This window comes from Cheilinus undulatus, linkage group 18 (genome assembly GCF_018320785.1).
Source record: "Cheilinus undulatus linkage group 18, ASM1832078v1, whole genome shotgun sequence".
In the NCBI taxonomy this organism is placed as follows: Eukaryota; Metazoa; Chordata; class Actinopteri; order Labriformes; family Labridae; genus Cheilinus; species Cheilinus undulatus.
In genome coordinates, this window is record NC_054882.1 from 23,720,621 (window position 1) to 23,733,000 (window position 12,380).

The following is a 12,380-nucleotide window of genomic DNA, read 5'->3' on the forward strand; positions in this document are numbered from 1 at the left end:
ACAATTAAAGCCTATTGTATAGGTGTGGGAAACAACTGACTTGTGACTTGCAATGGATAATTTCTGAGGTTAAAGTGTCCCTTTGTAAAGGTTTTCTGGGGAAATGATATTTCAAATTTAGACACAAAAGAGGCACAAATCAACACAAAAGATCCACATGCTGAGTAGCACTGCTCTAAAAGATAAATAAGTTCGAGAGTTGGTACAGAGCTGTGTCTCTGTCCATGGTGCTGAAATGTTCCTATATAATTTAACTGATAATACAGAGGATATTAGTCTGATCTGACACTGCAAATCTGGATACATGTTGCTGTCTCTAAACGGAATTCTTATATGTTTACATTTTAAAAATTAGACTATAATATTCTTTAAAATAAGTCTTTAATGAAATGATATTGAAATGGCAGATTTTTTAATTGACACCAAGATAAATAAAAATTAATATAATATGTTTATCCCTACAGAAAGTTTGAAGCATCAGTTAGGGCATAATGACTGTAATGTACTGCAAAAAGGGAAAGGACATATTCCCACTGGGGTGTGATGAGAAATACCTGCAATACTTCATGTTTCTGTGGCGTTAAGTCAAAGAAAAAAAAAAAACAGACTATAAATTGAACACAACCTGTGCGTCACAAAACCCAAGTTATAAACCAACAAACTTATACTTATTTAACACTAGGATGAGTATCAGTAATCTATCTTTTAACAGAAGTTGGCTTATATCTGGTATTTCTCAACAGCACTAAAATGGTTTGTAAATTATTGAAGTGGTAGAAAGCAAAGAGTTTAAGTTGATAGTCTGTTGTCTAGTTTTTTAAATTGTCAAAATTGTGTCACACAAGGGCCCAGATTAGGCCTGGTTTTATTTATTACTTATATAATCTGTATAAATAAGTTGTGTATAAGTTTAATTTTTTATGTGAAAAATACAGTGATGTATGCTGTCTTGCAACAAATAAACTACAGGTGTCCTTTAATGTCCTGGGAAACCTCTGTGGTTTAAGACTTGTTTTTAATGCCAAAAAGGCCAAAAGGTGCACTTCTCAAGGTCTAAGTCACAAGCTCAAGGTAGTACTCAGATTATAACCTTAAAAATGAGGCAAATGAGTCTGTTTAAACTTATAAATGCCTCAGCTTTTTGCTTGAAGAAAATATGTTTTTTAATCAACGTATTGATTGCCTCTCAAAGAAACTAATGGTTAAATTTGGTTTCCTCTAACAAAACAAACACTGTTTTTGTTTTGTTGCAAGGAAGAAACTCATTTAAGCAACATTTTTGTCTGTAATTGATTATGGTGATATTGTTGGACTCAGTACATCATGCTGCCTTGCGATATGTCTCTGGTCTTGGTTTTTCACACCATCATTTTATTTTGTATGAGAAACTTGGTTGATCTTCTTTATACAATAGCAGACCAACCAAGATGGAAGATTGATCTATCTTTCTTTATAAGGCTATTTTACATCAATTACCTTCTTATCGTTGTTCTCCAAAAGCTGTCAGTAGTTGTGACCTTTGTTCTCATGGATTTATCAGGTCATCATGTATGAGGTTCCTTAAACTTGCTCCGTCTTTGGTCAAAGAGCTTTTAATGTTTTTTCTCTGTCATCTTGGTCTTACAGGGTCATCTTAAACTTGATCATTGTATTAGTTTAGGAGATTTTAAAGCCAGAGTTTGGGAACATCTGACCAGTATGTGTATGCTTTTCTACTGAAAGCTGCTGATTTGTTGATTGATGTAACCTTCTGGTTTTTTGTTTTGTTTTGTTTTGTTTTGTTTTTTTGTCATATGAGTGAAACTAATTTTGCTGCTGTCTTGGCTAGAACTCCTTTTTAGACAAGATGTTTGTATCTCAATGGGAATACTCCTGGTTAAATAAAGGTTAAAACTGAGGAATTATTCATTAATAGACATCTTGATAATGGAGCTTTCAGTTCCCACAATTAATCTGGCAGGTAATGTTATGATTGAAAACAGAGCTGGGGCATTGAATGCTGCTTGACCTATGATGCAACTGTATCACAATTCGTACTAGTATTTTCCCATTGTTATTCTATTGAAGTATTTATTTCTTCATTTACTTGAATAAACATTCTCTTGATATATTTTAAATATTGTTCTTGTTATATAGACTACAGAAAAAGAACCACAGTAAGGAGAGGATCATGGAATATAGAAAAACAGGTAGTGCAGCTTTGCAATGGTTTTTTTTTGCCTCACTGTTAATTATAATAATGTAATTTTACACAATGGCACTAATACATGACGATGTATACCTGCTACCTCCATTAAAAATCTATTTAAAGTTTCTCACAAAAATAGTCTATGGAAATGCCAGTGTTGAAATTAATATTTCGCACAATTGCATATTAATCTTAGTTTGCTCTATGTGTGAATTATTAGAAATAGACTTCTAATATTACCACAATGTCCATGTGCGATATTTCAGCCACCAGGGGGCGTCAAACGCATGCTCTACGCACTATTCAGTCTTGACGGCGATGCTGTTAAGCTTTTGAAGATGAAACAAATAAAGTATGAGCAATGACTTAGATTATTAGTTTGAAAAAAAAACTTTGGGCAAAGGGAAACCTGCATCAGGTTAAAATAACATGTTACGAAGCGCAGAGACAGGCCACGAAAAGCTTAATATCCAAGGTTATAGAAAAGCGGGGGGTTCATGAATAATTTCACATCAATCCATGGCCTTTCGCACAATGTCCAGGCAGAAAATGACCAATGATTATTTCTTGGCGCTACAGGGCAAAAAATGTGAACTGATGTCGAGATGAGTTCTGGGTTGACCTTGTCTGCAACAAGCAGAGGGGTCCAATGAAAAGTTGTTGGTGTGCAAAGAGGTCGGAGGATGTGATGTTGGAAAAAGGAGGGCACAAAGACAAGACCCCCTTTCTCCTCGAGTGACCTCAGCTACTCGAGGTCGCGTGTTGCAGAACAGTGTGGGCTACACCATTAATACTATCATCATCGTTAACATTCAAACATGTTTTTATTGGAGTCATATGTAAAGAGACTCTGGCAGGGTTACACCAAGATTTTGTCCCCACGTTGTACTGCACTGTATTACCTGTATAACAATCAAAATTTCATTATCACTCTAACAGTACATTACCACGGACCAATATGCTGAAAAACTAAAAAGCCAAAGGTTTTATGATCGTCTTGTTTTGGTCAGAGGACTATCTGGATGCAGCAGGTCCTTCTTCATCCAGCAACACAGATAGACCTGCTTTCAGTATGATTTAGTCAACTAAAGTTACTTTTTCCATCTGGTTTAAGATTTTAAGATTTTACAGTTAATTCAAACTTGTATGTAATGAAAGTAATTCATCGCATTCTGTGCATGACGGAATTAATGTTAGACCTTGTAGCAGACAGAAAGCGTGTGTTCAACAGGTTGTAGAGACCCCTATTACTGCCTCCTCAAGGCTGCAACAACTCTAGCGTTTTGTGGCATCACTTTTAATCAACTGGTCATGACTGAAAATATGAAAGCCTAACACTGGGGTGATTGATATAGCGTAAAACTGAAGTATAAGGTGGAAAAGCATGGGTTGTTTTCAGGACAGATTACACTAACAGGTCGGACGCTTCAAAGCTGCCTGACTCTTTTATCCTTCACATAATGTAGTCGAAGAAATACTGAACTTAGTTGTGTATCTTCAAAGAAATGCATTAAAGACTAGCGCCTGATAGAGTAACAAAGAAAGCACTGATTCACTTTGACATAAGCTGCTGTAGTGCATAGAATCGCCACCTTCATCCTTACAGTGTGACACGGAGAGTTAAGAGAGGAGGAAGCTGGACAAGGACGTTTCTACAGCAGCTGGTATCTGTGACCTTCTCTCTGTTTAGAAACTGTAGATAACAGGTTATTCTGTATGCCACCATAGAACCTAGCAAGGCCGCAGTTTCTCAAATCATTCATTTCTGCTCTGAAATTTTCTCCTCATATACACACAAACACTACTTGTAGCTTTTCAGACAAGCTGACAGGCATTTTCTTGGAATACTAAGACACACAAGAAATGCTTTCAGTACAATTTATCACTCAAAAGTACCGAATTTAAGGCTTTATAATCAAAATGAAGTAGAAATATTTAATCTTACTTATGTGTATACTACAGTTCTTTTGTTGTTGTGTAGCTGAATTTATTCAGCTTTATTTAATTTATTACACAATATAGTCTAACAACAAATGCAGGTTCATGTAAAATGTGAAAGAGCAATATCAACGAACAATGCACTGCTGTCACTGCAATCCATACAATACAGTATCATAATCAAAACGTTACTTATAAGTTCTTAAATACCATAATATAAGTGCTGTATTGTACAGGTTTTTTTTTGTTTGTTTGTTTAATTTGTTGCAACATTTACTCCATTTTGTTTGACCTTTTAAAAGTGTAAAACACTGTTCTGGTCCAAGGGGAAATAAAACGCTGCAGCTAAAATTATTAGTGGATCAAATTCATCTAGGAAATATATTAAGTCGTTTTAATTAGCACTAGTTCAGGTGATTTTAGATTGATAACATATCATGTTGGCTAAATTGATAACATTTTCATTACGAAATTAAGCATTTAAGCAGATGGAAATATGAATAAATCAGAAAATAGCCTTTACTGACTGGACAGGCCTTCATCTGTGCAGATATTTCTGCTGAAAAACAACACTGTGCCTCACAGAGTCTGCAGACTGACGCATTCAATAACAATGAAGAGTCAAGGCTGCAGCCCGGCCTTCAACACATATCACAAACGGAGCTTAAAAGAGCCTCTGTTCACGCAGGTTAACCGCGCTGTGACACTTTTGACTTGTGAAAATACTTTTTAATATACGGAGACGGCTCAGTCAGTCCAAAAGATGCAGAGGAAAACAGAGAGAGGTCTTATAGATGAATTAGGATGTGATGTTTTATTACATTTACAGCCTGTTAATTATAGAAGCTAATGCTTGAAGCTGAATCTATGAGAAGGCTACAACCCGTCAGACAACAATCAACTGGTAATTAAATCCTCTTAATGGACCAAAGCATGAGCTCACACTGTCGCGCAAACACACACTGGAGAAGTTGTGATTCCTGTGGCCCACACTCCCCTCACAGGACTCTTTTCTTTGGAGAGAGACTCGCGCTCGCTCCCCTTCACAAAACAGCGGCAGGGCCCCTTTTGTCCGCGCGGGGACCCCAGACCCATCATTAGCACTGATTACCGCTGACCAGTTTGACAACCTTATTGACTGCGAGAAAGACTTTTTCATCCAGTGCCCTCCGGTCGTCCTTATTTTCAATAGAAAACGGAAATATTCAGCCATTTTGTCCCCGAGGTTTTGAAAGAAGAGCAGAAAAAAAAATGAAAAGAGAGAGAATCCCCTCCTGACTCCCTTTTCCTCTCCCATCACTTGTTTCCTCTCTCTCTATCTCTCTTTAGCTGCTCAAAGGCTTTTGTCTGCTGCTGAAGTTACTGTAGACTCATTCAGAACAAATTGGGGCAAACCAGGTGTCTAATGGAAAAGCAAGAATTTAACTTCTGCTTTGCTCATTTTTTTTTTTTTTTTTTTTGGTCTCGTTTCCGGTTTTTCACCAAATTAAGACTTTTCTATGAGCAGCCGTTAACACATTTAGCGCGGGCATTATTGTGATTTTAAATAATTGGGAAACTATGTTAAGAGTACGACGATGCAGAACTACGGACAAAAACTATAAAATGCATACATAATATAAAAAAAAATCTTACAGAGAAAAAGTGAAAAAATGCTGATTGTTATTTTTTACGTTTGGAGATAAAAAAAAAAAATAAATCCACCCCATAAATAAATAAAACCTATTTTGAAAATAACGTTATCTGTACGATTATGGTTGTGCAAAACGTTTGCATTAACGCCAGAAAGATTCTGCAAAATATTACCCCAAAAAATCCCCAAAAGTTCGGTTGTGGCCCCATTACGCAACGCATTTAAAGATATATTTTTGCTTAATTTAATGTCTTGAGAAAGCTGTCACTATCAGATAAAAGAGCCCTGTTTGCTCAGCCCTCCTGCACGGGCAGAATAAAGCCTATTTCGTCAATCTGCTGTGTTTTGATCTCTATGATCTCTCTCGCAGATCATCCGGGTTAGTGAGCCGGCCTCTCGCTGACCTCGCGCTGTCACCCTGCATTACACGACGCAGAGCATGTTGGCCAATTAGGGCTCACTCCAAAACGTGTCAGGCAATACAGCAGCAAAGGCGCTATAATCACGAAAATGTTCACTCTCTTGAGTTTAAATAAGATTACTAATATTTTACATTTGAATTCACGTTATTTTTTCCATCACAGTGATATAAAAAATAAAAAATGATAACTCTATCCTTTTTGAGCAACAATTATTTTATTAAGTTATCTTTACTTTTTCCGTTTTACTGAAACACATTTTCACTAAAGCGCGCATGCTCAACAGGTTCACCTGTGTACAAGGTAAGTATTAAAAACACCAAGCAAATGAATATGAAATTCCAAGAGACAAGAGCAGATCGTTTTTTAAATAGGCAAATAAACATTATTTATAAAACTTTGAAAGTAAAGTAAAAATATCACAGTTCTTTTTCAACATGAAATACCCACAGAGAACAGCAGGTTAGGCGCTCGGATGCCTCAATCCCCCTCCCCCACATTATTTTTTAATTTTCTCCTTTACTTCTCATCTCGGCTCGTTGGTTTATTAGTCCGTCAAATGTGTGTCGTCCGTGTTAGGCTCTGTTATCCACACGTGGGTAAAACGCAAACAAAAAAAAATATAGGCCTAAAAGTCCGCAGATCACAGATTTGGCACCCGTCAAATATCAGTTTATGTGTGTGTTGTTGTGTTACTCAACGCAGGCACTATGACTTGTTTTATTCGATTGTCTCTCAGTCGTATCCCCGTGTAATTCATCGACACCCTCGTCGTGGCCGTCAGATGTCACATTCACTGTCGCTGGAGGTGATGGAGATGGCGGAAGCGGCTGCTTTGCTGGACAGACTGGCCTCCGGGCTGGACGAGTTGCCAAGCCGGTCCACGGTGCCGTCCTCGTCCGCCAGGGAGCGAACCGAGCCCCCGGACAGGACCTGCTGCTGGAGTCTGAGAGATCAGGACAAGGGAGGCAGTTTTACATACAAACATACACTACTAACGGTGTTTATTCTTTAGAAAAGGCCGATTAGGATCATTACATTCCCCTTATTTATGTAGAATTAGGAGGGAAATAATTATGGCTACAAACAGCTTATCAAGGACAGTACTCCAATAACTTGGCCAACTTTGGATCATTTTTGTGAGTCTGTATTAAAGTTATTAATCTATGCTATGCAACAATGGAAAAAAAAAATGAATTCAAAGGTACCAACATTTAAAAATGATTAGGGAAAAAATAGCATCCTTATGTTAACTCTGTACAGGAGAATCTGTCTTTTCTTCTGCTGAATAAAAAGCTTTAGACATAGGATAATTGAACGTCATTTATAGAAAGAGCTCAGGAAGTCCTGTATAGCATTTGGCACTCGCTGTAAAAAGAAGAGGTGTTTTAGCTGTATTGAACATGACAAACACAGCAGTGTGACCTCGACCCTCACAGAAAAAAAGGCCTTTCAACAGACTGCCTTCAATTGTTACTGAAAATAGCACCACATTATCTACAAAATATCTGTTTAGGTTAGCCTACGACAATAACACAGCAGATATGTTGACCTTCGTGAAACGAAAACCATATTCCTGTGTAGCTAAAGGTAGATTAATCATGTTAGCATTACTGTTGCTCTGTGGATGTGTGCTAATATTGTGAACAAAAATTACAAAGTGAATTCTTATTTACGATTATTTTTCAATCAGTAAAAATACAGCGAGGAATTAAATCGACATTTTTTAGCTTATTGAAAGTGTATTTTTGTATTCAACCACCCTCTAATACACAATTCAACATTGTGAAAAAAAAATGAGTACGAATTAAATCAGCCTGATTTCAGGATTACAGGCTGATTTTGGATCTAATATCTGGAGTAAAAGGCTGATGTCAGACCTGACTGTCTCCCAGCAGCATGTGTTAGGGCCTGTTTTGTTAAACGGACTTTAAAATCATGTTAGAGGACACACACATTTGTTCTTTTTCTAAGTCTAAAATGTAAAGGTCTGTGTAGCAGGTGTCACCGTTGGAGATGCTGTACTCACCTGTTCTTCGCGGCCGCCGCTCTGTCTCTTTGTCTGCGGTTTTTGAACCAGTTTCCTACTTGTGTGGGTGTGAGTCCTGTCGCCTGTGCGAGCTCCCTCTTTTTACTGGGATTCGGGTAGGGATCCTGCAAATACCATTCTCGTAACAAGTGCCGGGTTCTCTCCTTGAAGCAGTGGGTTTTCTGCTCTCCGTCCCATATGGTTCTGGGTAGGGGGAACTTCTTCCGCACCCGGTATTTGTCCACCGGCCCCAGCGGGCGTCCCCGCAGCTTCTCCGCCTCCTGGTAGTGCGCTTCGAGCCATAGCGCCTGCAGTTTCGTGTGCGACTCTTTGGTGAACTTGTGGTTCTCCAGGATGTGGTAAAGTTCGCGGAAATTGCCGGTGTGGAAAGCGACCACGGCCCGGGCCCTCAGCACCGACTCGTTCTTGTTGAGGACCTCGCAGGCCGCCGGCGCAACGGGGAGCGACCACAGGAAGCGGCCCAGGCGCTCCACGTCCCCGCTCTCCTCCAGAGTCTCGCAGACCCCGGCGACCTGCTGGGGGCTGAAATTCAAGATGGGCAGCTGAAACATGGAGGCTTCTCCTGTGGTTCCCTCTCCCCCTCCTTTCTCCTCTCCTACTCTCTCTCTCCTCCGCGTCGACTCCTCCGCCGCTTCTCTCAGTGCGCCGAGGCTCTCCAAGACCCCCCAAAGACAAGACAATCCCAAAGTTAGCTCACCAATCGTCTGAGCAGCGTCTGGAAAACGCGAACGCCAATCGCCGCGGAGGAGGACCGATGCTACGCGGGGGCCGGCTACCGCATCCTCGGGCTGGGTTCACTTGGCAGGCAAAGGGCTGAAGATGCGAGGAAACTAAAGCCGGAGCCACGATGTATTTTTCAAGGTAGGCTGGGATTCAAAGTACGAAAGAATTAAAGCCTGAGCCGAGATGTATTTTTTAAAGGGGGAGAAAAAGACAGTCAAGCCCCCTCTGATGATTTCCTATTGGACTTGGCAGATTGGCTGCCCGGTTGCCATGGATGCACGTCAATCACTGTCATGTTCGGCCAATCAGGCGGAAAGGAGATCTCAGCACCTCCCTTTTCAGAAATAATATAAACATTTTGACCTTTTTGCGTCGCGTCTTCAAACGTTTGGCCGCCCCGCCGTGCTTTAAAAACACTCTGTCCCTTTGTAGAAAAAAGAGTCATAGTCTATGTGAAAACACACGAAGATCAGGCTGCTTTTAGAGCTCTTCAAACGACATTTACAAGGCGAAATGACACCCTGCCTTACCCTGCCCGAGGTCTAAAATCATCACATTAATCCTACATTTAAAATAGGCCAGTATATTCATATATACACCAAACTTACATACGAATTTTATTATGTAAATATTACGTAAAACAGGACTTCAGATGCTTTTTAATTATTTGTTCGTTTCATATTTCTCTATACTTCTGTATCATAAACCCACGTTTATAGCTTTAAATTTGAGTGGCCCACAAAAACAAATAAAGCTGAAAGCCCACGGGTTGTCGTATTTCTCAGGCTGTTTTCAGGTCTTGTTTCCTGTGCTGGTGCTGATTTAATAAAAAAAAAGAAAGAAAGAAAGAAAGAAAAAGGGTCAATGTGGCCTTTATTTCAGCAGGACCGTGAATTTGCAGCCAACTCTGTTTCGCAACCTTGAACAGAGTTAGTCGAGGCTTCTCGCATTTTTCAAACCTCACAAAAGTGATAATTTATTAAGCATAATAAATTATATCAGAGTCTAGGTTATGATGATGCGTGCTCTTTTATGTGGGCTATGAATAAAATGCTTTTTGAAAACACGGGCTAATTGATTGCTGTTATATTGACAGTCCTGTGTGTGTGATGGTGATCCCTGTAGACTGCAGCTCACACACTGTAACTTATACGTGCTTTTATTTACAGTATGGTTGTATTAGTGCAGTGAGGCTGCTGACAGGCTGTGAAGGCTCTAAGACATAGCAGGAGAGAAGCTTTGTATTATATATTTATATTTATTTATTTATATATAGTACTGTGATGGCCCTGGCGGGCTCCTCGGCTCTAGTATCAGACACAGTCCGTTTTGTGCACAGGCTGATTTAGTAAATAAGAGGGCGGATAGATAGCGCAGATGGTTTGAAGTGTCGGGTCAGATTATTTCATGGCTGGATACAGTAGTAAAGTTCATTCTGACGGAAAAGCCTGATATTATTTTCACGGATCTCCCCCCACCCCCATTATACACACACTCACTCTCTCTCCCTGCTCTCTCTCTCGTGCACGTGCACGCACGCGGCACACACTCGAGCTGAATCCCCTTCGGGCTCTTTTTGCATGAATTATAGAGTCTGGATGCGGGGTTATGAAATGCCTTCTGCACAGGAAGCTGTTCATTCTCATGCTGGTTTAATGGAAACCGTCGCGGCATTACAAATTAAAATACAAATCTTAATAATTAAGAATTTGCATATTATCTCTTGGTCAGAAACAGGCCTGATTTTACAAACAAATAGGCCGCGTCAGCTAAGTAAAATTGACAATTTAATGCAACTGAAGTGAGCACATGAAAAGAACGAGACGACTCGGTGGCCATTCATTCACCCATACTATACACAAAACACGGTAAATATTGGTAAATAAAGGATAAGATGTCGAGATGCAGCAGTGGAAGCGAACAGCCTGGGCGACTAACAAGGTGCTGCACTGAAATATTTAACTAAGTGTTAATATTTCATCTCTGCAGCCTGAACGTCCCAACCTAAATCTACAAGGCCAGCATACTTTCTCTAGGAAGCTGCCCTTAAATAAATCATGGGTGAGTTTTGGATCCTTTAAACGGAAGACTGGAAATAACAATTGTAGGCTGAGTTCTGTAAGCAACACGTCTAGGTTAAAGGCAATGTTAAACATTTATAGTTTAAGAAAAAAAAGTCTGGAGAAGATTTTTTTCAGTCAGTGTGACTGCGCTAATAAACAGATGTCTGCTCATCTGTAGAGGAGAACGGGTCCATTTTTAGTTATTAGATATCCAGATATTTCGATATAAAAGTATCCAATTCACCTAGAACAAGTAATATAAGCTCTACTGTAACCCAGGCCTGTCCGTGTGTTAGAAGATAGTGGGCCTCCTGACACCAATATCTCCACACATTCAGCAACGCAGCACAGTGCAGCCCATTCAAACATCACTTTTTCCTCTTCTGTCTTTGTTTCGTGGATGCCACTGACACTCCTCTGTGAGACTTAACTCATTTTGAAGATATCTAGTCTTTCTTCTTTACTGGAGTGTCTCTATCCTAACCGTTATCATTAATATCAAAGCATCATTTGTTTTGTTGAGGGTAGTTATTTCACTGTAAGATTCAATGAAGACTGAGGCCTGACCTAAAAATAAGAGAAGTGTAAGAAGGAATAACTGACAGCTTCAATACTACACAAGATACCTTAAGCTGTAACCCTAAAATGACAAACATTTGATTCTTTGACCTGTGTAAGAAAGAAACAAAGTATGTTTTTTGTATGTAACAACATTATTGCTATGTTTTTTTCCAGGAGTGGAAAGAATGCAATAACGTTGTATTTAAGTAAAAGTACAGTTTTGTTGATTAAAATTGACTTAAGTTAAAGAAAAAATACTATTTACTAAATCTACTCAAGTAAAAGTGAAAAGTAATTCATGTCAAGTTCAGTACTCTGAGTAGTTATCTTTGAATAGTCAAACGTGATGTTTCTATCATGTGCTGGGCTCAAACATCAAGAGAATATTAATCTCCAAGCAGGCGGCTGAATTAAAAACAAACCTTTATAATAAAGTGCAACACAATAACTTGCATGAAATATGGACTCATCCTCTCGATATGCACCACTGAATGTCATGAGCCAAACAAGCTCAGATTTCCCTTTTCCCTTATTTTTAATGTAAAATGTGAAGAATAATACTTCCATCATAATAAACTTTATTAAAAGTATAATTTTTTATTAAAAAAAAACTATTCAAAAAAGTACAAGTACCAAAAAAGCTCCTCAATTAGAGCCAAGCAAGTAAGTTTAGTTACTTTCCACCATGTTTGCCTGATATCCCATCAACCTTCTGCTGCTGTTGTACAGGACTGAAGCCTCACTTTAGTTCACATTTTAGGAAAAACATTACAAGAAGTAATCTTCAGTTTCATGACTGGAGCAA

General features: G+C 39.0%; 1 protein-coding gene across 3 annotated transcripts in view; it reads right to left on the minus strand.

Moving 5' to 3' along the window:
- Positions 1-12,380, minus strand: part of six6a (SIX homeobox 6a) — a 42,527-nt gene that overhangs the window by 17,469 nt on the left and 12,678 nt on the right. The window contains exons 1-2 of one of the 3 annotated variants that reach the window (XM_041812951.1): positions 8,208-8,779; positions 6,438-7,124 (exon numbers count right to left, since the gene is read on the minus strand). The exons of 1 other annotated variant lie outside the window; for it this stretch is intronic. In XM_041812951.1, the coding sequence (XP_041668885.1) occupies positions 6,959-7,124; positions 8,208-8,779 (738 nt within the window). In that variant the 3' untranslated portion in view covers positions 6,438-6,958. Of the gene's footprint in view, positions 1-6,437; positions 7,125-8,207; positions 8,780-12,380 lie in introns of those variants that run through there. One more of the 3 variants, XR_005993314.1, reaches the window with a different exon arrangement.